The sequence below is a fragment of the Ctenopharyngodon idella genome, chromosome 8 (genome assembly GCF_019924925.1).
Source record: "Ctenopharyngodon idella isolate HZGC_01 chromosome 8, HZGC01, whole genome shotgun sequence".
NCBI lineage: Eukaryota > Metazoa > Chordata > Actinopteri > Cypriniformes > Xenocyprididae > Ctenopharyngodon > Ctenopharyngodon idella.
In genome coordinates this window covers 21,917,275-21,944,367 of record NC_067227.1, presented here as the reverse complement: position 1 = coordinate 21,944,367, position 27,093 = coordinate 21,917,275, and the positions used below count along the sequence as shown (strand labels likewise).

Here is a 27,093-nt window from a genome sequence, read left to right as displayed (position 1 = left end):
GAGCTGCAAACATTAAGAAAGTGGAAAATAATTGACCGGTCATAAACTGCATCAGACTTTATGATCACACCAATCGTCAAGTTGGATTCAAAATAAATAGAGACTTCTTTACCAGGTGGTGGCCGGCAGAACGTCCCATCAGGTGGAAGAGAAGCGATGCATCCACATGTACCATTTTGACTGGGGTTACAAGCGCCATGTTTAGAGCATTGTTCAGAGCGCCAAGCATATTGGTTCTCACATTTGCACTTGGTTTGGCTCGAATTTGAGAGACACACTGAAAATTAAACAAATAAGATTTTGAAGGACAAACAAATAAACAATTTTTTTTTTTTTTTTTGATGAATGTGGACACAACAGTGTTAATCTGCTTATACTTCTCTTACCTGTAGTGATGTTTACACTGGAGATTTTCATGCCTTTCTTGATGCACATAGGAAATTTCTGTTCACGCATCATGCCCCTCAATTTTTCTATCACTGCTTCTCTTGAAGCATTGATCTTTATGTCAGTTGTGTATTTGAACAGTTTTAGAGGTTGAGCTGTGAAATATAGATCAGAATTTATCCAGTATTATGGAATGCTTCCTGATAGCACACATTTAATGTCTGTGTGAGCACTTTCAATTACTAAAGAACTAGGGCTACATACACATGATGTGTATTAGTATTCTACTATTTTAGCACTATGATTCATGAAGAACAATATTATCAAAGAATCTTACTTGTACTGAGATTCATTTTGGTTATGATGACATTGCTGACCCTATATGGAAATGAGTATCCTTGAAGAATTGTCCTCAAGCGATCCTGTACCATTGCCCGTGAAGAATTTATTTTGATGCTGATCAAGTATTTGAATGATTTCCAATTCACTGCCAAAAACCAAGAAGAAATCTTAATAAAAATAGGCATTCATAAATTGTCTTTACTCAGAACCTGGGGGTCAAATTAAAATACTTTTCTGCCAAAAATACTGTTAAAATTATTATTAAAGCTAAAATAAACGCTAAAAAAAATAACATTTCTTTTACTACTAATTTACTAATTACTAATTTCACAGTAAAAATCTATTTACAGTATCTGTATTTTGGATACTATGTTTTTTCTCTCTCCTTGCATCATGTCAATGCATCATGTTTCTTTGATTTTTAACTATATATATATTTTTTTTTTTTTTTTTTTTTTACTGTGCATGCTGAGTGCAAAATTATTCCACAGTTTTTACAATGTTTTAATAAATATATTGTTCTTTTGATTAATAATTGTCTGATAATTGAATTGCACTGAGTCACAAGCTTGACTTAGTTGGGCAACCCACCCCTATCTTTTATTAACACTCACCCTGTCCTTCTTGCTTTAAGTTATTTCCACTTTCATCCATGTAAGGTGGCTGGAATTTGGAGGAAAGGCACAGAATGTTTTTTGAGTTTATCAGTAGCAAAATGTGTCTACATCTCTATCAGTGCAATAAAAAGAGTGCATATATCAAATAACTGCAAAGATTGTTTTGACTTCACCCTGATTAAAAAAAGTGGTTTATCAGAGCGCAAAATGCAAACAAGGAAAAAAAAACAGTTCCCTGTTGCATTCCATTTATTGTACTTACCAGCGTCACATGCCACGTATTAACACCAAGCACCTCCTCACTCATTGTTTGTGCATGACTTTGTATTTCCAGTGAAGAAGTCACATACAACATGATTATGATTCTCAGTATCATCGCAACAGGTTTCATATCTGTTAGGAAAAAGGTCCAAACAAACAAACAAACAAATAACAAATAAATAAATAAGTTTTTGTTGTTGTTGTTGTTGTTTTGAGTGGGTTATGTTTGTATATTTCTTTTTAAGCCTGATACTAATTATGAGGGTGAATTAATAATGTAACTTTGGTTATAAGTTTGCCAAATTAAAAAAAAAGAGAAATGCTTTTTCATTTTTTTACTTGAATGAATCCATTCCCTGCTTCTAAATGACTTAAACATAAGTTCTAACCTGGTAGTGGCATTTGAGCAAAAATACATTAATTACTCTGACTAAATGGGACAGTGTAAACAGATATTAGTAAACAGATACTAGTAAACAGATAAGTACCCCAACACTATTAAATACTGTAAAACAATACTATCACCATAAAAGATTTTCAGTAACACTTTACAATAAGGTTCATTAGTTAACATTAGTTAACTACATTAGTTAACATGAACTAATAATGAACTGCATTTATACTGCATTTATTAACCTTTGTTAATGTTAATTTCAACATTTATTAACACATTATTAAAATCTTGTTAACATTAGTTTACTCTGTGAACTAACATGAACAAACAACGAACAACAGTATTTTCATTAACTAATGTTAACGAAGATTAGTAAATACAGTAACAAATGTATTGCTCATGGTTAGTTCATGTTAGTTAATACATTAACTAATGAACCTTATTGTAAAGTGTTACCAGATTTTCCATATAAACGTATAAATACAGATTTATCTGCAATGATTGTCTATTTAAATACTTGGGATGGAACTTACCTTGTTGATTGTTGAAGCAATTATAAGATCACATCTTTAACAGTCATATTGTTCCACCATTCATTATATTGTAACTGAAAGATTGTTTGATTAAACTTTCTGAGCATTGTCTAAATTAAAGAGCTTAAACCAAGTCTTACCTTGATTTAGTGTCCAGTCTCAGAATGTGAAATTTTATTTATTAAGAGCGAATATTCATGCTGACTGTCTGACTGCAGACATTGTGAAGTCTCGACTTTTGTACTGTATGAGGAAATTGAGCATTCACAAGACAAGTGTTATGGTCTCCGTTTGTTTCCTTGTCAGAGTTTGATGGCTATCAGAAGAAAGGATAAATGTTTGAGATGTTTGTAATTTTAATTGGTCATACTTTATATTTGGTGTCTTTAACTACTATGTACCTAAATAAAAATTATTAGGCACAATGTACTTATTGTGTTCATGTTGTATTGCTAAACATTTTAATGCTACTGAGGTGGGATACGTGTAAGGTTAGGGACATGTTTCGCTACGGGTAGGTTTAAGGGTGGGTTAAGGTGTAAGGCAGATCTACCTACCTGCAGAGCTTAGATCTAACTCTGATCAAACACACGTCTGTAATTATCAAGTGCTCCTGAAGATCTCAATTAGCTGGTACAGTTTTGTTTGATCAGGTTTGGAGCTGAACTTTGCAAGAAAGTATATCTCAAGGAACAGGATTGGGCACCCCTAGGCCCAGTTGTTTAATCTGGATCAGAATTATCTAGATTTGGAAAATCCATGTTTTGCTATCAGGTTATCCATCTTACTTTTGTGCCGGTTTTTGAAAGCAAAGATTAAATGATTAAATGATACAAATGATTAAATGAAAGATTAAATGATACAAAAGTTGGATTTTTGACCAGTTTTAAAGTTTTATTACAATTTCGTTCAAGATGTGTAATTACAGAAATTAATTACACCTGTAGTTACATGCAGGTATTTTAAATATATAAGTACCATGTTAAAATACATAATAAGTGGGACTCATAAATTTTAAAAGTTGAAATACTGGTGCCCATCCATCAGAGCACTAATGCTGTAGGTTAACAAAAAACTAAAACAATAAATGTACTCTGACATAAAATGAATACTCATATCAGTAGCCTGCACATATGAGCAGGGTTGCTGTCCAACTTATAAAACCAAATGTTGATCATTGCAAGGCATTCTTAAGACCTGAACTATCGAAATGAATACTTGATGTGTGTACCAGAAAAACAGGATGGGGAACATTAGACAAGGCCTTGTAAGTCATAACACTGCTAATCAGCAAAATTATCTGAAAGTTTAAAATACTTTAGACATGCTTTCCACGTAGTTTTTTAACTAAATGAGCTAATGGAACACACTCACACACACACACACACACACACACACACCGGTATATATAGCCTATATAGTCTATGAACAACATGTTCTCCATGGGTGTGGGTGTAGTCGTTAATAAAAAAATGAGTTTTGCTAAATGGAAATAGAACAAATGGTGTAAAAAGTCCACACATTGCATTTAAATGAACACGCATTTTGATTGGTAACAACAGTCATAGGTCATTTCATTAAGACAGACGTAACACGACACTGTCATTATTTTTATGACTTTAAAACGTAAGTAGAGTACCTCAGGGATGATGTGTTTTTGTAGGCCAACCCGGAAGTTAGCGGCGCACGGGTTCCCTCGATCGAAACCCCATGCATTTTTCCCATAGACAAAAATCGCAAAAAATAAGCTCTGTGTTTAACAAAGAGTTATGACACTTACACGTTTTGTCTATCAAGATAACCTTTACAAGTTAACACAATATTTATACATTTTGAAGCCTAAATAAAGTCGTCAGATGACTACAGCACACCATGGTCGCGGATCAACGTCACCACCACCAAGCTTCCTCAAACTTTATTTAGAAAACAACTTTATTTAAAAACATACTCGCTGATTATGATCTGCGCTGTGTATGAATACTTATCCACTTTTTCATGAGAAATGCTTGTCATGATGATGTCTAATGTCCACGCCAAAGGAAGTAGTCCCTTTAGCAATTTGTTAGCAACCGCCGTTTTTAAGACACAATAAAGGTTTAAAAAATCACAAGCGGGTTATAACTGGCGTGTTTTATGTCATAGATCAAAACGTGAAAATATTTAGACTTTACAGCGTTGGAACCGGAAGTCCTAAAATGCTAACTCGCTTCCGGGTTTTGCCTACAAAAACAGGTCATCCCTGAGGTACTCTATATAGGTCGTAATAAAGTGGTTGAAAATCGACCTATAGGGTCGTTGTTGTTGTTTTTTTGTTTGTTTTTGTTTTTTGGAGGACAGTCTCCCTTTTTTTACGCCAAGGCCCCCCTCCTCTCCGAATCAATACTGCGCGCGGATCCATTCAAAATTATTAAACACATACAACACCACTGATCCTTTCAAACGTCTCCAAAACACGCTTGTTCGGCGAACATCCGTTATAAAACACTTAGAGTACATTAATTTAGACAACTACGCGAATATAATGAACTGCGTTCATGCAGAGAGCGCACGTGCGGTTTGTTTGCGTATAATAACGGACTCGCGCATGCCTAATGTACGACTTCTGTATGTCAGTGTAATCGTCTTTACCTTCATTACAATCGTTATCCATCAAAACCTTTTTAGCGACACTGGTTTTCTTTTTCCAACTGAGAGAGTTTGCGTTTTGAGCCACCGTTCAGTCTGTATTTCACAGCAGCACGATGAGAAACGGCCTGGGCTAAACGAATCAATCACAGAATACGTACGAGAGAAGTGGTTCCTTGTTTTAAATGTATTTTTTAATTATTTTAATTTAGCTTTTTTTTAATGTAACGTATTAATAATTAAATTAATGAATTATATTAATATATTTAAATTAATTTTAAGTTATCTCGCAGCCCACTTGGAGGATCACTGAGGCCGCGGCCCACAGGTTGAAAACGACTGGTCAATGAAATACACCGTGTGCAGAATTATTAGTTAATTTGATTTTCTGATCTTTTTTTTTTTTTTTTTTTTTTTTAATAATTGCAAACCACATCAATCTTAATAACTACTATTCATTTTGTATTTAATCATTTATAAGTGATATATAATTGTTCATGAAGGCTAAGTGAAAACAGCCTTATATTCAGGTTATATGCTGGTTTTATTTTACAGATAAAATGAGCCAAAAAATAGATTTAACTTAGACTGAAAAGTCAAAAATTATTAAATGCCCATCAGAAGGATGCAATACTAGAAATTGCAAAGTTAAGGCATGACCAATGGACAGTGAAATACTCATTGGGTCAGCAGGGTCAGAAAAAAACAGATGGAGAAGAAAAGACACGTTAACTGCAAAAGAATTAAGAATTAAGTGTGAAACCATCAGTTTAGACATCAATTTAGTATTACATCAATTTAGTATTACCATTCATGGAGTTTTTCTTTAATAATTCTATGAATTCAATATACATTACAAACATTATTTATCATGACAAAGGCGATTGAGTGGATTTCACTTCGACAGTTGGGAAAAGCTTACCATGGGGCATTTTGACCTGGGTAGGATATTACTCTTGTAAAATGTAAATTTTCCATTAATTTACCATAATAATTTGCGGAATAATGTGTCTTTAAAATGTATTGCCCATTTGTCCTGATAGATAAACTAAAGTGCATCCCCATTAGCTCAAGGGTTATTTTGCTTCACTTTACAAGTCAAGATTTTGCATCCATACAGTTTCAATAGTTGCATGACATATTTAATCTGTAAGAATAACTGCCCAGCCCAACTCTTTTATGACAACACTGCAGGGTTACTCCTTGTGAAACATTACATTTAATGGCCACTGGGGGTGCTACTGTAGATGCTTATGTCATGTCGGCTAGCCTACTGAGTGTCTTTGTCATTCTTCTTTCAGTGTTTTGTTGAGTATTATTTAATTGCATTGTCTTGTATCTCAATATCAGGTATTACTGTCTATAGTCTGTACTATTTTCATATAAACTAAATACAGGAATACAGGAATTTTGGGGGAAGACTTTTTTTTTTTTTCAAACTCCCTTTATTAATAATTTGGAGAAAGGCACATGTGAATGGTTGAGGGGGGCACAGAAAATGTGGTGATGGTATAGTGAAATTGTGCTCTATTGAGGAAGCACTCCACTCCAAATCATTTTATCAAATGAAACAAATACAACAAGTATTCATTCCCCATTATAAAATGGTCCAAGTAAAAACATAGAAATTTGCAACACCCCTCTATTTTTCTTTACTAAGTATGCAATGTATAACACCTGAAAATCTACTGTACATGCATATGGAAACTGAAGAATATTAATCGGAAGCTTAGAAAAACTCCATCAGCGAAGAACAGCCACAAATCCTTGTCATATTTTAGGTGACGATCAACACAGTAAGGCACTTTGCAATGTTGCATGATATTTCAGCCAACTGTAAAAAAAGACAACAGTTGTTTTATTGTTCCCATGGCTCATTAACCTTATTTAATTTATTCATGTTTAAATTGATTCAAATTATTTAAGAGCATCCTCACCGTAGGCACTTTAACCTTCAATTGCAACTTCGGTAGCTCCCAGACATCCATTGATGGCATCCACAGGTAGGCCACCAGTCACTGCCAAGTCCTATGTAAATGAGAAACAACATTAACTGAAACAAATACTATTTGTTGGTGGGGTGGTGACAATATTGTATATTATACAACAAAAAGATAAGAAAAAAAAATACTAAGTGAAAAATACCTTTATGGTTTCAGTTTCCACTTGTGCCATGAATTCATCTTGAGCCTGAAATGTAAATATATATATTTATAATTTCACTGTTGAATTTTATAGTCAGAGAACACTAAAATACAAAAAGCTTCAAATTATGTTTATCATATGTGTGTGTGTGTGTGTGAATAATGGGATGCAGCAGTCATGTTAACCATTTTAAAAGTTAAAAGCTCACTTGTATAATCTCCTTTGCTACAGGCACAGGCAGAAGCTCAGGAGCAGGAATCGTTTCTGCCAGTGCCTCTGATGGAACCTCGGGCGCATCTGTTGTTGTTTCAGGAATCTGTGGGAAAAGGCCATATATTCTATTTGGATCCATCCGAGGAGCTAATAGGATTTAATGCCTGATGTGCACATTGTAGGTGTGTCCAACTTCTCACCTGTTCCTCTTTAACAGTTGTGTCAACAGCTACGACTGACTCGTTCGCAACAAATTCTTCAGCGATGGGGTCACTAGTGGACTCGACTGAAGGCTTCAGCATGTGAAAACCCGAGGGCAAAAAACCATGTTTAAAATTAAACTTCAATCTAAAAGGATTTTGAACAGAAATGCTTGAGATGATCCCACAAAAGGAGTTAATAAAAAGTTGTTTTATACCGTAGGTTCTTCCAATGGGACTGTCTGCTGCTGCTGCTCAGGCTCTGGTTCCACTAAAGCATCTGTAGGTACTGCAGCTTCCTAATAAAAGGAATGCAAGTTATTTCTATGCCCCTTGGCATGCATTGCAAATGTTATTGAAGTGAATTCTTCACCACTACAAAGGAACATTTTACTTTATGGATAGTTCACACAAAAATAAGAATTCTGGCATTATTAATCATTCTCATGTTGTTCCAGACCTGCTTGACTGGCCTTCTTCTGCAGAACACAAAATAAGATATTTTGAAAAAGGAATGTTTTCTGTCCATACAGTAAAAGTCAATGTGGTCCAAAACAAAACAACATAGGGCCCCATCTTTTCATGTGACAACACTGAAGAAATGACTTTGCTACAATGTACAAAATAACACACAGCCATTAATGTCTAAACCGCTGGCCACAAAAGTGAGTACACCCCTAAGTGAAAATGTCCAAATTGGGCCCAATTAGCCATTTTCTCTCCCTGGTGTCATGTGACTCGCTAGTGTTGCAAGGTCTCAGGTGTGAATGGGGAGCAGGTGTGTTAAATTTGGTTTTATCGCTCTCACTCACTCATACTGGTCACTGGAAGTTCAACATGGCACCTCATGGCAAAGAACTCTGAGGATCTGAAAAAAAGAATTGTTGCTCTACATAAAGATGGCGTAGGCTATAAGAAGATTGCCAAGACCCTGAAACTGAGCTGCAGCACGGTGGCCAAGACCATACAGCTGTTTAACAGGACAGGTTCCACTCAGAACAGGCCTCGCCATGGTCGACCAAAGAAGTTGAGTGCACGTGCTCAGCGTCATATCCAGAGGTTGTGTTTGGGAAATAGATGTATGAGTGCTGCCAGCATTGCTGCAGAGGTTGAAGGGGTGGGGGGTCAGCCTGTCAGTGCTCAGACCATACGCCACACACTGCATCAAATTGGTCTGCATGGCTGTCGTCCCAGAAGGAAGCCTCTTCTAAAGATGATGCACAAGAAAGCCCGCAAACAGTTTGCTGAAGACAAGCAGACTAAGGACATGGATTACTGGAACCATGTCCTGTGGTCTGATGAGACCAAGATAAACTTATTTGGTTCAGATTGTGTTAAGCGTGTGTGGCGGCAACCAGATGAAGAGTACAAAGACAAGTGTGTCTTGCCTACAGTCAAGCATGGTGGTGGGAGTGTCATGGTCTGGGGCTGCATGAGTGCTGCCGGCACTGGGGAGCTACAGTTCATTGAGGGAACCATAAATGCCAACATGTACTGTGACATACTGAAGCAGAGCATGATCCCCTCCCTTCAGAGACTGGGCCACAGGGCAGTATTCCAACATGATAACGACCCCAAACACACCTCTAAGATGACCACTGCCTTGCTAAAGAAGCTGAGGGTTCCTAAACCCTATTGAGCATCTGTGGGGCATCCTCAAACAGAAGGTGGAGGAGCGCAAGGTCTCTAACATCCACCAGCTCCGTGATGTCGTCATGGAGGAGTGGAAGAGGACTCCAGTGGCAACCTGTGAAGCTCTGATGAACTCCATGCCCAAGAGGGTTAAGGCAGTGCTGGAAAATAATGGTGGCCACACAAAATATTGACACTTTGGGCCCAATTTGGACATTTTCACTTAGGGATGTACTCACTTTTGTGGCCAGCGGTTTAGACATTAATGGCTGTGGCAAATTTACACTGTTATACAAGCTGTACATTCACTACTTTACATTGTAGCAAAGTGTCATTTCTTCAGTGTTGTCACATGAAAAGATATAATAAAATATTTACAAAAATGTGAGGGGTGTACTCACTTCTGTGAGATACTGTATATATAATATATTATTTGTGAACTGATGTTCAGCTGTTTTCTGATCATCAGTCATCAAGCTCAGTAAACACTGACACAAAGATGTAACTTTATTTTCACCAAGCTCACTAAAAACTCCCCCAGTCATCACATTTTCAGGCCATTTCAAGTTTGAGTTTGACTTGACAAAGCGGTGATATCAAAGTGACTGAGTTGTTTACTTACTTTTTAATTAGTTCTTTACTTACTTCGCATTAACTGCAAAATTGTTCATTCAGACCGATTGATTCGCTACTTGTCTTGAATGCACACGAAAACAAGAGGCGGGATTTATTGCACAAACCAATCCTAGCCAATCATAACCGATCACATCCAATCATAGCACGATGGAAGCATTGCCTTCTCTCACGTGACTTTCCCCATTCATTCTAAGTTACCCTCCATCAAACCCGCTGCACACATTAGGGGGTCTGTTAAAACTCAGGGATCAGGGGAGGCAAGACATGCCCTGCGTCTCAATACGCTCCCTAGCTTCCAAGGTCATGAATCAGTATATCATGTAAATGAATATGGCCGATTCCCTGATTAGCACCCTGACTACTGAACTAGGGAGCTGACTGAGCCTCCTGCTGTAACTTTACCTGTGGGTGTTGCTGTTGGACAGTGTTACTTTAGAAAAATGAGTGATTTATACACTTTTTAATGTCACATTTTGTAATATTTGTGTTATATTTTTGTAACAATGATTATTTTCTCATACATATTTTGAGGAGCCACTGCCTTCTTTGCCTCCTCAGAGGAAATGCCCCTGTTTCAAATTAAGAAAGTTTTTAGCTGTTTTTTGTCCAGTAAAAGTCAGTAAAATCAGTGGGGTCTAAAACAACATTGAGCCCGTCTGACTTTTATTATGCAGACAAAAACACTGAGCACTTCCTCAGTGTTTTTGTCTTATTTTCCAGTAGAAATATCTAAACATTTTTAAATCAAGACACATTTACTTTAGAAGGAAAATGGCTTAAGATATTAGGTATTGTTTTCTGAAAAAAAAATAACAACAAAAAAAAACAATCAAAATAATGTTTTTTAAGCTTAAAAAAATCTGCCAATGGAATCAGAAAAATAAACTTAATCCAAAGGTAAAACAAGATTATTTTTCTGACCCCATTGGTAGATATTTTTTCTTGTCTTAAGCAAAAACTCACTTAATTTTGATACATTTGATATAGAAAACAATATTGGGTGTCATTTTGCTTCTTAAGAAAACACATCTTGACTTGAGAATGTTTAAAGTCCCAAACCAAGAACGATTACTATAAATATATCCATAACGATAACTTTATTTGCGTCCACACCAGCGAACGATAATGCTCTGTTTAATCTAAGCGTGCGCTGCAGGTTTGTCATCTGCCACTTTAAATGCCCTAATCTAATCGGCTTTCAATGTTGTTATCGTTCATCAGCTGGAAAAAAAAGTAGCTCTGAAAGTGATTTCAGCGATATTGTATCTCTGTGCCGTTATCGTTATAGTTGTGGTGCGGACTATTAATGAATTAAATCAAATCAAAAGAAATTACCACTGGAAACTCTTCTGGTTCAGGCTCTGCACGTATATCCTATAGAAAAGGAAGATGAATCATATTAAAAGAAATCCTATTTGCTAGCACTAGTAGGTTTAGTGTGCCTTAAAGGGTTAGTTCGCCCAAAAATGAAATTTCTGTCATTAATTACTCATCCTCATGTCGTTTCACACCCGTAAGACCTTTGTTCATCTTCGGAACACAAATTAAGATATTTCTGATGAAATCCGAGAGGTTTTTTTATCCTCCATTGAAAGCAATGAAATTGTTGAATAAAGAGACAAATTTGTTGAATAAAGTCGTTATTTTTGTGCACAAAAAGTATTCTTGTCGCTTCATAACATTAAGGTTGAACCACTGTAGTCACCTTGACTATTTTAACAATGTTTTTACTACTTTTCTGGACATTGAATGTGGTAATTTCATTGCTTTCAATGGAGGGTAAAAAAAAACTCTCGGATTTCATCAAAATATCTTAATTTGTGTTCCGAAGATGAATGAAGGTCTTACAGGTGTAGAACAACATGAGGGTGAGTAATTAATGACAGAAATTTCATTTTTGGGTGAACTAACCCTTTAAAAACATGAACCGAACTGTCCAAGGGAATGAAAAAAAGAATGGGAAGAGAGAGGCTCATGTCATGCCCAATTATCCAAACAAGTGCACAGAAAGGACAAGACAACGTCACCTGTTGTGCATGCAAATACACTCATGCAAAGAGTCCATTGCAATGTGCCATGAAGATGTATTGTGTCAGGCACCTCCGTGACTTCTGCAACTCTGCTGACTTCAACAGGCTCAGTTTCAACAGTTATGGCTTCGGCTTCGATGGCAGGCTCTCCCACGACCCCGACAACATGCCCGTCGACTTCTACTGCGGCATCGGCAACAGGCTTAACTTCAGTTACTACTGTTTCTGTCACAGTTTCAACTGCAGCAACAGTTTCAGCTGTGGTCACCGTCTCCTCTGGCACTGGCACCTCTACCACAGGATCCTCAGCAGGAAGCTCAGCTTCAGCTACATGCTCGGTGCCAACCGTCTCGACAGGTTGAGCTAAAACATGCGTCTGTACCAGAACATAATATAAACACAAGAAACATGCAATACATAATGTACAAACAAGCACAATGGTCATACATTTACAGATCCTGGGCTTTAAATGTTACAGTAAATCAAGGTTTTACACTACTATTCAAAATAATGGGGTAGGTAAGATTTTTTATGCTCACCAAGACTTCATTTATTTACTAAAAAAAATCTGTATTGTGAAATATTATTACAATTTAAAATGACTGTTTTCTATTTTATTGTAGGCCTATTTTTTAACATGCAATTTATTCCTGTGCTCCTTCAGAAATCATATGCTGATTTGATGCTTAAGAAACATTTCTTATTATTGTTTATTTTACTTGAAATTGATTTTTTTTTTTTTTTTTTTGTAACAATCTAAAAGTCTTTACTGTTATTAAAATAAAAATCTGACCCCAAACTTTTGAACGGTCGTGTAAGATAATTTATTGAACACAACAAAAATGTATTTTGCATAGCATTTACAATATTTGAAGCATTTCTATTGATTTAATTATATTTTGGTCATAAAGAAACATTTTCATTTTGCTTCGTGGTAGTGAAAAAAACAATAGAACCAGAAAAAAAAAATATTATCAAATATATATACATCTACCTCTGTGGCTACAGATGTAGTGTCCTCAAACTGGATCTGGAAATAGCATGTTTTGAAAAGGTTATAGTTAAAAAAAATGAACAAATTCCCCAATACAAAGCCTCATGTCTACATTCTATATGCATATTTGTGTAAAGCTAGTGTCTTTGTTAGTAAAAAAAAAAAAAAATGGGGTTAATAAGTTTTCTTTACACCTCATAAAGCAAAGTTATGAGAAAAAGCACATAAATCCACTCTGAAAGGTAAGGTGTGGCGCTGGAGGCCTGGTAATTAGGAAAAACACCTTTGTCAGCCCATATGCACTGTGTGGCCAAAGGCAAGGGTGTTGATAGATATACAGTGGTGAATTGCTGGGGACTGATTGGATGTAGCAAATTACCATACCTCAGATTTTGCAGGGATGGACACTGGCTCATCTACAGATGATATGGCCTAAAAAAGAAAGTAAATCACAAAATTTAAAGCTCCACATTACACTAAAGATTTATTGTGTTATTGTCTGCCATAAAGTGTCTTAAAGTACAATAATACTTCACACATTTTGCAATGTCAGTCCCATCACGCCAACGACTCTCTAACCACAAATTAGTTTTAGAAAAAGTAACACTACCATATGGTGAGAAACGGGGAAAAATTGCAGTGCTAAATGTTAATAATGTATGTTCGTTGCAGAGTAAAGTGTAACATATGAGTACAACATATGCCGTGTTGTTGAAATATTGAGTAGGATTTAATATTGATGTGCTCTACATTACTTTGCCAGTCTCTGCACAGAGTACAGAACACTTGTAAGTGCATAGCCTTCTCACAGCACTTCCTCACAGAAGGTAAGTGTTCCAAACGCCCCCTGTGGGAGCAGAACAAAATCTTCCATGGCTAATTTAAGAAACAAAGTGTGCCAGAATGTTCTGAGATCTTCCACTGTTATTATGTAAAATGAACTCTACAATGCATGTGTCTATGGAAGTCAATTTCCTATAAGAACAAAAAAAATCATTCTTTGGTAACTCATAATTGTGACATAAGTCTAAATTATGAATTAAAAGGCATATTTATGACATAAAAGTCTAAATTATGAAATAAAAGGCATATTTATGGCAAAAAAGTCTAATCTCATAATTATGAGATACTAAGTCATAGTTATGTCATAAAGTCATCATTTAAATAGCATGATTTTTTTTTTCTTTTGTGGTAAAAATGGGCTTCTATACGTATCAGAATACAGAAATTAAGTTTCTCTTTTCGGTGAGCCTCACTTAAAGTGTAACTTCGCTGATTTTCAACCCGCTTTGTATTGTTACAATTTCAGTTGTTTCATGTAAATGAACAATGTTTACTCATTCTTCGTGTTACCTGGACCGAGAAATTCACGTTTATTTGTCAGCAAAAATCCACCGGCCCGGTTGACGCAAAACTCCTCATGAAAACTACAGATTATACTATCGCATTTTTGAATCCCCACCAACTGACAGTCGGATTGACAAAGGGTTATTAACAGAACAGTTATTGTAGGTTCATCACTGAAAGTTGTATTGTACTTTGTCTACTCTATATCATAAACTGCATTATGATATAATGGAACACTATGGCAACAGCTTTCCTGTACGCAACAACATTTTGCTTCAGGAGGTTGGGAGGTTTAGCCACTGCCTACAACACGCTAGATCTTTCACTGGAAACCAAAAGTAACTCTCTCCCACTAAACGTTTACTCTTTGAATTCATGCACCCAGGAACAATACAAGTTGAAGCCATTATGACTAAAAGTTTGCTAAGAAGTATTTCCTTCTAAAGCAAGGCGGTATTTGACTCTGGTGAAGTACCCCTTAAGGTTGTAATGAAACTAGCTAAAATTGTAGAACTATGAGCAAAAATAGATGAAAATATGAATGCATTTGTGCAAAAAGTGTTCCATATAGTTTGATAAATTTCATATAATCATATGGTATATTTCATATAAACATTTTTAGATATAGATATTTCAAATGCAATGGACATGCATGTCTACAGAGAAATTGAGCCCAGTGTATTAATGGAAATTAAATAAAAACTTGTTAACTAAAATAAAAAGCTGGCATAACTAAATGAAAGATTGTTAACATGGTAATGGACATGACAATGTTAATGTATTTGGTCTTGGCGAAACAGATCTGCTACGCTGCTGCTGAATTGCTGCTGCTGTAGATTATTGCTGTTGTTGTAGATTATTGATGCTGATGATTATTGCTGCTGCTGCAGAGCAAGTACAGGAACTTGCTACTGCCAGTACATACACCAATACGCTGCTGCGAGTAAGACAAAGTGCTGCTGCACAAATAGCATATATCAATAACCCATAGCAGATCTATACAGGTGGAGCTGGGGAAGGTGGAGGGTTTTAGAGGAACTTTGAATCACGCTGCAACCTGCTTTAATGAATGTAACCAGCCATTTAATTGTGTGAGCAACAAGCTCATTGGCTGCAGATGTAACATGGACCAATCAGATTGCGCCAGTAGTTAAAGCTGTAATTATCCTCAGCTCGCGTTAAGACCCATCAGCCTGCGCCATCAGAGTTTCATGACAGAACTATGTATTAAAACTAGAAAACTATGGGGGAAAAAAACAATGACAGAGTGATAACTAAATTAGATTAATAAAACTGAAATAAACTCAAAACTATAATAACCATGGTAACGAATTACAAAATTCTGTTTAATGTATGCTCACATCATAGATGCTCCATCTGCAGAATGACATTTCACTTAAAAGTATTGTGTAAACCACACAAAGACATACACAGTAACACATACAACTGTTGTCCCAAAGATAGTTGTTAAAAGAGACAAAGGAGATTCTGTTGGCCACCACGCCTCCTCAGAGCTGAGCATGTGCATGTGGTTATAAATGAGCCTTCAGTCAGATATCTGCTTCACATTCTTTCTTCAATAGATTAAATAACAATTAAACAAAACAATGCCAGTTATTAGTGAATACAAAAAAAAATTACTTTTACGGTTCTAATTTTACTAGGCAATCCCTACACTTAAATTTATCAACAAATAATTTAAATGTGCCACAACCCCTCATTAGCATGCATGACTAGGCCATGTACCCGACCTAAGCACATTCCTCGCCTCCACCCACCTATGTGCATTCAGCAAATCACACATACAAATTTAAGCTCCTCCTCCAAAATGTCTAACACACCAGCCACTGCAACGCCCACTTGAGCCCTACAAAAAAGACAAAGAGAAAGAAAGCTACAGGAAGGTGGGGGGGGGGGGTACAGACAGTACAAAATGTTCTTTCTCCATCAGCTAAACCCCTTCAACAAGCCTCCATCCATTGAGGTGAGAGCTCACCTGCGTTTCCACAGAGACATCCAGCAAGTCAACGGGCTCCCGAGGGCCTCGAAGCCAACTGAGAATGAGCCCCATGGCGACACAGACCTGACACTCCAGTAATCTCAGCCCTTAAACTGACACTCACTGCAAGAGTATGTTCCTTTCTCACTGGCCCTGCCCCGTGCCACTCTCAGTGTGTGGATGTCCAACCCAAGCACTTGTGATGTCTGTGAAAGGACAGGAGAGGCTGAAGCAAAGCTCACAGGAAAAGAAGGGTGGGCTTTAAGGGCTTGGCTTCCCTTCAAAAAACAGGAGGGAGGGTGAGGCACAGGAGGGTGAGGAGTGACTATATATTATTATGGTATCGTTTGGGAAGAGTGTCAGCTTGCATATTTGTACACATATATATGCACAATAATGTAAAAAACACCCATCTTGCTGATGTCATGCAACACAGAAAGTATAGTTTTCTGTTCAGAAAATTTTAAGCGGTTTATAGCTACATTTGCAGTTTGGGTTCTGTTGGATTAGACTACTGTAGATTAATGGCTATTTGAATAAATGTGGTTCCACTCCTCAGGTAAATTAGATTTCATGAGGTTCAAGTTTGTAATAATTCTCAGTGGCACACTCCCAATAACCATTTTATAATTTATAGTCATTATCCAAGGAAATATGCAGTGTAGTAATGTTAAAATCTCTTTATTTTAGAGGTGCAGCTCTGTTTGTGCAGCTGTTGGTGTAAAACTACAAGCCTGTTAGCAGTTGCAGTCACATTAGTAAAATTTTGTGTGAAAAAAAGACCATTGTCTGTTGTCAGTAGTTTAGCGAAGTATGAAGCACAGCTGACACAGAAGTCCCTTTCAAACCAAGCAGCTTTCTTTTGGTCAAAATTAATGTGACCAACTTGAAACTGCTGCAAAATCTGCTATTGGGAAATCTTTTGCCCCCATGTGAAATTCCTGATTGAGTGGATTCCTATTGAAATGACTGGATTTTGTTCATAAAAATTTGTGACCACACCTTTATGCTCAGTAAGTAATTGTTGGGCCTGGTACAAAAAATTTCATCATCATCATTCCCCTCAGCACAATTACTTTCTGGGGTTTCATTGGTTGAATCGTGTTCCCTTGTCCCCTTCGGTTGAAACTGCAATCGCTTTACAGGTCTCTACAGACACAATATGTGTGGATATCTAATCTCAAATATTCAACACAGGCCACCAGATAAAATCCTACAGAGCTAACTGAATTCCAACGACAACAAGTTTAAATACTGTTGCTAAAAAAGTTGCACCATTCAGAAAAACTTATAATCTCGTTTTCAATAAAACATCGGATTGGAAGAGTCTGCTGTGGCTCCAGGCATGCTGTACACAATGTTCACTTACTAAAATATTCCTCTCCTACATTGCATAGGTGACCACACCCCCATCTTCAATCCTGGCTGCAAGCAGCCATTACTGTCAGGATCATACTTTCATATTGGTCACAACAGTAACATCTGCATGATGAATTACATACTCCTTGAGTCCACTGTAATGATTGCTAATTCCTACAAAATTTCTGTGTGCACTTGCTAATTATTAAATATAATTAACCTCAAAAAAGGCAGTTCACATTTACATTACCTCTGATAATGGAACGGTGACACTTTCATCTCCTTCAATCACAGCTGGCTCTTCTGCTGGAGGTTCCACTAGGCTTTGTCCTAGGTCCTCTGCAGCTTTCACCACTTCGTCTTTAACAGCATCCGTTACTGGGACCTCTAACACAACCGGTTCTACAGGAGGATCTTCAGCGGGAATGTCAACTGGAGCGACCACCGCCAGGGGAATTGGAACCGAAACAGGACACTCTGAAGTTTTAGCAACTGGAACCCGTGCAGGAACTGGGGCAGAGACAGCACACACTCCTGGAGTTCCCTTTCCAGCGGAGGCGTACTGCTCCTCCAGGGCCCTTCTCTGGGCCTGCTGCTCAAAACAAATGAAAGAATGAGAAATAGTTAAGATTTGAAATCAGAACCAATTTATTTTTGATCTTTAGTTCAGTTGACCACATACTGGTATTAGACGGGGTTTAACGACTTCACTGAGAGCTTATATAAGTTAACAAAAGTTGGCCGTCTTATGGCAAAAATGGCTGAATCCAATTGATTCAGACATGTCTAGTCAAGCGAGCTGGAAGAGTCAGCACCCCTCGGAGCTCTGGATGGGGCTAAACAGAACAGACAAAAATGCTAATCACATCATAATAGAACCATAATCGCATTATAATCACACTCACAGCTTCATTATCCAAAAGCAGGGGCTGGCCAGTGCGGTTTACATAGGCCTCAAAAGAATTTAAGCTCTCATTGTGCACGTATGGGGTGTACAGTTGCCAGCACAGTTAAGGCCAAATTATGCAACCATGTGTGAAGACCAGCATCAGCACAGACAAAGCCAAATCAGGCAAAACATGGGCCCAAGTCCATGAAACAGGCCAGCATAACAAAATAAACGGTCTTCCATTTGGGGGAACAGAGGAGGTGGTTAAGAAAAAAGCACATTTTGCTTCAAGGCTGTTCATTCTTACACAAACAGGAAAAACCTGAAAGATGCATGTGCATGAGCCTACAGATGCAAAAATTGAGTTAACTGGATCTGGCAGCTGACTTTAAAAAGATGTTCCTTCCGTTTTGAAGTTCTGGTAAGCAACAAACAGAGTGTTGGAATGCACTCACCCCCCAGTACTCACCATTTCTTATTTTACCGGGATGATTAGAGATGGAGAAATGTGCCCTGTTTAGGACCGGCTGTATCTGAGGGGCTTAACAGCTAGAGAGATAATAGATACCCCTCTATTTCTGTACTTGTGTGAAAGGCAGTTCTGTTGATATGACTGCATGCCAGGGTTTTGGGACAGCAACTGAGCATTATTCGGTTACATGTTCAGCTAAGCAGAATGAATAGGGTGAGATTTTAATGATATGCACTTAAAAAAACTGCTGTAAAATTCATACAAAGAGTACAGTGTTCAGATGCACAAATTGTGTGTATTTCATTACGTCATTGGTCACAGAGGACAAATATGTCTTAGAGTGGTGAGGCATGGTCAATATAGTGCAAGATTCCTTTGCAATGACAGAATGTAAACTAAATTACTTTTCAAAAATACACTTATTAAAAATCAATGGATTTATAATGGGACAGTTATAAATAAAACCAATATGCAATTTTTTTTCTGGTGGTCTCTGGACCAACTGCCTCTGTAGGAATGTACCCTCTACCATGTTTGGAATCAGACCGGCCCATGGGATATGCCAAAATCAACAAAGTCCATTTAAGTTTTGGGGGGTGGGTCAAAAGGCATGATTTGGTTTGCTGCACAGACAGAACAAAGAAAAAAAGGCCCCAAAACAAACCAAAAACACATTTTATAGGCAAAAACACCCATGGAAAATGCAAAAACAGATTAATTATGATTCTGGTATTATTATTATTATCAGACAAAGTGACAGAGTATAACATAGAAGGGGCAATAAAGTCAGAAAATTATCATTATAATAATCCAAGCAACACTTTTTCAGGACAATGTCTATCTATCTATCTATCTATCCATCTGATCTGTTATTAGAGATAGTACAAAGTGGGATGTGTGCAATTCGGGTGCATATCTGTACTGGTTCCTATATGGGACACACCCCCTACTACATGCCGCTACTCGCTGTGTTGCATTTATCAATAGAATCAACTAAAAGTAACAATGTCAGATAGAATCAACTAATTCTTCATATGGGCATGAACCAATGGTCTGAGAACAGAAAATTATAAACCTATGACGACAGCTTACTAAATGTAACTGCTCTGGTATGATAGATTCACAGTAATAATATGCTAAATAAACAACATTAATAAAAAGACTCTCATATAAGTCATATAAAGCCCCATATAGCTGGCAGTTAAAAGTAGAAAACTAAAGAGGTAGGGATCTGTTTGTACGCTATAAATATAAAGTCATAGGTGTTTGCAGGACACTGAATCTTCATAAAAAAAACAAGTGTGGAAGTAAATGTACTCACCACTCTTCTCATTCGGCGCTTGTTCTTCTTTCTCTTGCTAGGCATGTTTACTAAGCTAGAATATACTTTATGAAAGAATATAAAGTGGATTTCTTCGGTTGCGCAGTGAGGCACTAGAGGACGAGCGGATCCGTCGCCACTGTCGCAGTCAGATAACAGCAGTCAGAATGACAATATGGTTCTATTTAAAGGCGCGTTGAATTTTTCATCTCCGTGTCTGCCTATAGGGGGAAGTCTACGCACCTCAGCATCAGTCTTCATGATCATGATGACATGAAGTGGGCAGACCCCCACAGCTCTTTGAAAGGTTACATAACATTTTTTTAACTCAATTCAAGTTACGTTTTAAAATTACTCGGTTACACGTTATTTTTAGGTGTCCTTGTTACAGTGTGATTATACTGTGTGTGTTATATTTTTAAGTACAAACATAACATAAACATATGCTACAACATTAGACATTACATTTTGATGTTAAATTCACTATTATTTTAGAATTGTTCTATACTCTATATAGTAGACTATTTAATGCAATTACATCAAAAGAAACTGTAGGTTAATTAAATTACAAAAAAAAAAAAAATTAAGAGTAATCCCTTCACTTTTTTCAAGGGAAAAGTAATTAAATTACAGTAATTAATTACTCTGTAATGCATTACATCCAACAGTGGTTGCATGTAATTAAGCATAATTTATTACGCGTAACAAGGACACTGTAAAATAAAGTGTTACCCGCTATTCCACTAAGTTTGAAAACATATAGGAAGGTCTGTGCATTATTTATACGTATGTACACAGATACACTTGTACTATAAACTATAAGTTTAGCAGACAAACCTGATCCAAGTTCTATTTTATCTACACATGAAGATCTTCGATGGAGCCTACACAAAGTTTCCAGTCTGGAATACATACATTCCTGCTCTCTTTCTTCCAGCCACCACACACACACACACACACACACACGCAGGTTTGTTTTGCTATCTTAGTGAGGACATTCCATAGGCGTAATGGTTTTTATGCTGTACAAACTGTACATTCTGTCCCCCTACACTACCCCTACTCCTAAACCTACCCATCACAGAAAACATTCTGCATTTTTACATTTTTAATAAAATTGTTTAGTATGTTTTTAAAGCTATTTTAAATATGAGGACTCATGAAATCTCATATTTCATGTTTAAGTCGTAATACCAGTGTAATACCCATGTCATTATACAAATTTGTGTCCTCATAAATCATGAAAACACACACACACACACACACACAAATACCCAAATACCCCTTGCAGAGAAAGCATGTGCCTGAAGAACTAGAGTTGAGCTGTGATAGGCTGAGTTACATAACTAGCAGAACTTGTAAAAAGAAAACAGATTAGATGTATTTTCTGGTCCATTTTCCCCAAATACAGATGCACACCATCCAAACTGTACAACAGATGTGGAAATCATGCACATTTCATTTTATATACTGTTGTATACTCAGTTGTAAAGTGACAAACCTTTTTATGCTAATTGTGACCTATTTTTCTCACTAGAATTACTGAAAAAATAATGGTTGAAGTGAGCTGTCCTCAGTCACTTAAATGGTGTGGATGACTAACATATTCATTTGAAAATAAAAACACCCTGACACCCTGGTTAAGAGGGTGAAAATGGAAATTTTGCCTTGAAACTTCGTTAGAATCAGCAGATTGTTTTCATAAGTACGGCTGGGAAATGAGTGCCATTATTTGGGTCATTATAGATCAACACAGATATGAATTCAGTCAAAGGTTTTGCCATTCACGGTCATTTTGACATTTTTAAATGGGTAATTTGTTATGGAAACCTATATGGTCTTCACAGCAAGCTGCATAGTTGAATAGCAGGAGTATATGAAAAGGTTTCAGTCATCCTCAAACCCGTTGACCCCTGAAGAGTGAAGCCTAAACTGCAGTGGTGTCATTTTACATGCTTCACCCCCTGAGGATTGAAGAAATGTTTGTTTAAACTTGCAGACTTAGGTTTAAACAAAATACTGAGTATGCACTTATTGTTGCTGCTGCTAATAATGTTCTTAATTTTTGTAGGATGTTCTTAAAGCATAAACAAATGAAGTACTATTAAAAATATTGCGTTCTATAATGTGCATTTACTTACTGCGTGAGGTTTTCTTTCATCAAACCTGATTGATGGAAAAGGAAATTACTTTCTGCTTTTTATCCTATTTTCTATTTTATCTACAGCTCTTTTTTGGTAAATGGTATTGCTGTGGAATGTTATCTGCTATGCTAAGCATTCCGCCACCCCCAAGGCTACCTTAACCACTCCTATTTACACAGATTGATGATATGATATGATATGATATGATATGATATAAGATATGATATGATATATGATATAGCACTTTATTGTCAGACGAGATGTTTACAACAGTCAACATCTCTTATATCAACATCACTTAATCCACACACAAAAACAATTTACAAAAAAAAAAAAAAAAAACCCTTAGGCTAGCACACACTGCTGTTTACACCATTGCTGGAAATCAGGCAGTTAGAATAGCAGAATATGTGGGAGAGGTTTGCTATAGTGTGACCATACTTCAATGCAGGTGGTAGCTCATTCTGATGGACAAATTGAGCCACTCAGGATGCGCTGCCCCTTAATTTGGACCCCTTTTAATGTGATTTCAGAAAGCAGTTTGGCCATAGCCTTCCATGGTCAAAGTCTAGCTCACTTCTGAAGCTAAATGGGCTCAAGCCAGGTTGTGACATGGCTGGGAGACCTTTTGTGAAGAAACTTGATTGTAATTGGAAGATGCTTTAGTGAGACCAGCAAGGGGTGCTCATTTCCAGGCTTATATGGCTCCTATTGCCAAATGACTAAAGAAATGTTATCAGCAAGATGGTGTAAAATTTCTTTTCTATTAGCACACACTGCTGTTTACAACAGTGGCAGAAATCAGGCAGTTAGAACAGCAGAATATGTGGGAAAGGTTTGCTATAGAGTGACTATATAGTACTTCAATGCAGGTGGTAGCTCATTTAGTGAGGCCAGCAGGGGGGTGCTCATTTCCAGGCTTGTATGACTCCTATTGCAAATTAACTAAAGAAATGTTATCAGCAAGATGGTGTAAAAGCATTAATGTCTTTTGTATTAGCACGCACTGCTGTTGTTAAGGATGTAACGTTCCCAGTACGGTCAGAGATGGTCATGATGTGGAGTTCTTTTAAGGGTTGGGGGACGTTATTTGGCGGACCTTCACAGAACATTTAGGGAACCATATTTTATTTGTGATGTTCCCAGAACGTCCCTGCTACCCTTGTCAAAAGAATTGATAAAAAATTAGAGCCAAATTGACTAGCAAAAGAGGCTGTTCAAACAAAAACAATTTTTTCTTAAATGTTTTACAAAAAAACAGATGCACTTTACAGGTTATTCCTCAATTGTTTTTATGAAACCTTTTCTTTAAAATGCAAATCTCTTGCAGTAAGCCATAAGCTGACAACAACACACACGAGATAATTAAACTACTGCATCAACAGCTATACAACTACTGTTTCAAATAAAGCAACAGCATAACATTAATGTTTCTGGCTCATCACTGACTGAAGCACAGACTCTACTCTTCAGCACAATGGTAACCTCACAAAACTCAGATAACAGAAACAGAACATTAAAAACGAACAGAGCTCTCTAGAGCTCAGCATCTTCACTTATTACAAACCACTCTGACTTTATTTCTTTAATTCAAAACTTCTTAATGAGGTGTTGCTGTTTTATTGAAAATAATAAAGTTTGAAGTCACCGTTATGGAGGTAAGCGCTTGCTTTAGTTGGGCTCCTGATCCTTGACATTTTAACTTTAATTTTTCTCCAATTGTTGTAACTTTTAAAGTACATTTATTAAAAAAAAAAAAATCTGATCAGAGGAATTTGATTACATATTGTTGATGATTTAATCAATGTCACTGAGTGCCTTGTTCACTGATCTCTGAATATTGTATTTCTAACACATTATGGTAGCCCTAAAATACTGCATAAAATCCTGTCCTGCTTTGATATTTTGAATGTTTTTGTCATAGTGCAGAAATTAGTCAGACAGGATCTTGTAAACACACACAGACATCAAGATTCAGCGTATGAACCTCAACAATGGTGACAAAATTTTCAGATAAACAGATTAACTTTGAGCATCACAAAACAAGCTACTAAAGTCACAAAAAAGATTTTTGTTTATTGTCACCATTGTTGAGGTTCATACGTTGATTCATGATGTCTGTGTGAGTCTGAAAGGCACAGCTCAAAACTCTGTCTGTATAATGAACTTTACAAAAAAAACTCATAGTAAGAAAACCAAACTAACAGTTAACAGACAGAGTTTAGACTCAGGAGAGGATCAGTGAATCAGGACACTTCATGATGATTGAATCACCATCATTGAATAAACAAACTCATCTGATAACAAGCGTGTTTTGAAAACACAGTCAAAGCAGCCAAAGATAATCTAATGTTAAAATGTCAAGAATCAAGAGCCCCTCTAAAGCAAATGCTCACCTCCATAACGGTGACTTCAAACTTTATTATTTTCTATAAAACATCAACATCTAACCCTCCATCTGGTAACGTTCCAAGAATGTTTAAAGACGGTCCCAATGTGGAGTTTTTTTAAGGGTTGGGGGACGTTATTTGGTGGACCTTCATGGAACATTCAGGAACGTTCTGGGAATGTTTAGGAGACTATTACTATAGGACGTTCTGTTCCCAAATGTCCTCTTTGTAACGTTCTCACGACCATAAAATAACCAAAATAGAACGTCCCCCTAAACTCATATCGGGAACGTTATTAAATGACCAACAGAGGACCGTGTGGGGACGTTCTGTTAATGTCCCAAATATCCTCTTTGTAATGTTCTTATGTGACCATAAAATAACCAAAATGGAATGTCCCCCTAAAGTCATATAAGGAACCTTGAACTGCAACACTTTCATTACCAAAAGAGGACATTTTAGGAACGTCCCTAATGTTCTGTAAAGGTTCAGAATTTTCATCACCTTTAGAGAACTTTTAGGGAACATTGCACAAGGTCACGAGAACGTCGCCTTCTACGTGGGTAGCTCATTCTGAGAGACAAATTGAGCCACTCAGGATGCGCTGCCCCTTAATCTGGACCCCTTTTAATGTGACTTCAGAAAGCAGTGTGGCCGTAGCCCTCCGTGGTCAAAGCCTAACTCACTTCTGAAGTTAAGTGGGCTCAAGCCAGGTCGTGACATGGATGGGAGACCTTTTGTGAAGAAACTTGATTGTAATTGGAAGATGCTTTAGTGAGGCCAGCAGGGGGTGCTCACTCCCAGGATTGTATGGCTCCTAAAGTCAGAGTGCAGTGATAGAGGCAGGAGACCCATCCTTTAAACCGAGGTCCTGACTTGCTGTGGTCATTAATTGCCACTTTAATAATTAATGTGACCTCATAATTTAAAGTGGTAGCACATTCTGATAAGGGTTTATTCACTACAGTAGCTGTATTGCCAAATGACTAAAGAAATTTTATCAGCAAGAAGGTGTATAAGCGTTAATTTCTTTTCTATTAGCACGCACTGCTGTTTACACCAATGGTGGAATTCAGGCAGTTAGAACAGCAGAATATGTGGGAGAAGTTTGCTATAGTGTGACTATACAGTACTTCAATGCAGGTGGTAGCTCATTCTGAGGGACAAATTGAGCCACTCAGGATGCGCTGCCCCTTAATTTGGACCCCTTTTAATGTGACTTTGGAAATAGCCTTCCATGGCCAAAGCCTAGCACACTTCTGAAGCTAAGCGGGCTTGAGCCAGGCTGTGACATGGACCTTAGTTGAAGAAATTTGTTTGTCATTGGAAAATGCTTTAGTGAGGCCAGCAGGGGGTGCTCATTTCCAGGCTTGTATGGCTCCTATTGCCAAATGACTAAAGAAATGTTATCAGCAAGATGGTGTAAAAGCGTTAATTTCTTTTCTATTAGCACACACTGCTGTTTACACCAATGGCGTAAATCAGGCAGTTAGAACAGCAGAATATGTGGGAGAGGTTTGCTATAGTGTGACTATACAGTACTTCAATGCAGGTGGTAGCTCATTCTGAGGGACAAATTTAGGTAGGATGAGTGGCACCAGAAAACCAAGAAGGTCATAAATTGAATTAACAACTGAGAGAATACCTCTTCTACTCATTGGCTTCTCCCATCCTTGATGTTGTATGTGAAGGTTTCTGTACTCCACTGCATGCTGAGTGCTCTCTCGATGGGCAGAGAATCCTGATCCAAGTCAAGATACTTTACTCCACTGGCGCTTTGTTCTTCTGGAATGGACAATAGTACTTTCCTACTATTGCTTATCCACTTGGTTAAGCAGAAGCCTCCTTCAGCACACAACTTCCAAACATCACTTGCTAAGTCAATAGCTTCTTGTTCTGTAGACATAGATTTCAAGCAGACATCCACGTAAAAATTGTGTATAACTGTTTCAACAGTCTTTGGAGATGCTACTTCTTTTCTATCCTTTTCAATGCACAAGAGGCACAGCTAGGTAACGAAGCGGCTCCAAATAAGTGCACCATCATCCTAAGTTCTTCTATAGGTGCATTCAAATTGCCCTCTGGCCACCAAAGAAAGCGAAGCAGACCTGCGTCCTCCTCAGGAACCCTCACCTGATAGAACATCGACTCCATATCTGCCAT

General features: G+C 37.3%; 1 protein-coding gene across 3 annotated transcripts; it reads right to left on the bottom strand.

The window, feature by feature from the left end:
• Positions 1 to 5,553: 5,553 nt before the first annotated feature.
• On the bottom strand, positions 5,554 to 20,613 carry si:dkey-164f24.2 (calphotin). 3 transcript variants are annotated; one of them, XM_051904183.1, is made up of 12 exons: positions 20,397 to 20,609; positions 17,965 to 18,306; positions 13,394 to 13,441; positions 13,010 to 13,045; positions 12,086 to 12,391; positions 11,321 to 11,359; positions 7,936 to 8,016; positions 7,718 to 7,810; positions 7,513 to 7,620; positions 7,305 to 7,349; positions 7,097 to 7,187; positions 5,554 to 6,993 (listed from the first exon to the last, which is right to left on the bottom strand). In XM_051904183.1, the coding sequence occupies exons 1-11, from the start codon at positions 20,439 to 20,441 to the stop codon at positions 7,107 to 7,109; spliced, it is 1,224 nt and encodes a 407-aa protein (XP_051760143.1). In that variant the 5' UTR covers positions 20,442 to 20,609; the 3' UTR covers positions 5,554 to 6,993; positions 7,097 to 7,106. The 3 variants fall into 3 exon arrangements, with proteins under 3 accessions (XP_051760143.1, XP_051760144.1, XP_051760145.1); XM_051904184.1 differs by lacking the exon at positions 11,321 to 11,359 and having other exon boundaries at positions 20,397 to 20,613; XM_051904185.1 differs by lacking the exons at positions 17,965 to 18,306; positions 20,397 to 20,609 and adding an exon at positions 16,353 to 16,596.
• Positions 20,614 to 27,093: the final 6,480 nt, after the last annotated feature.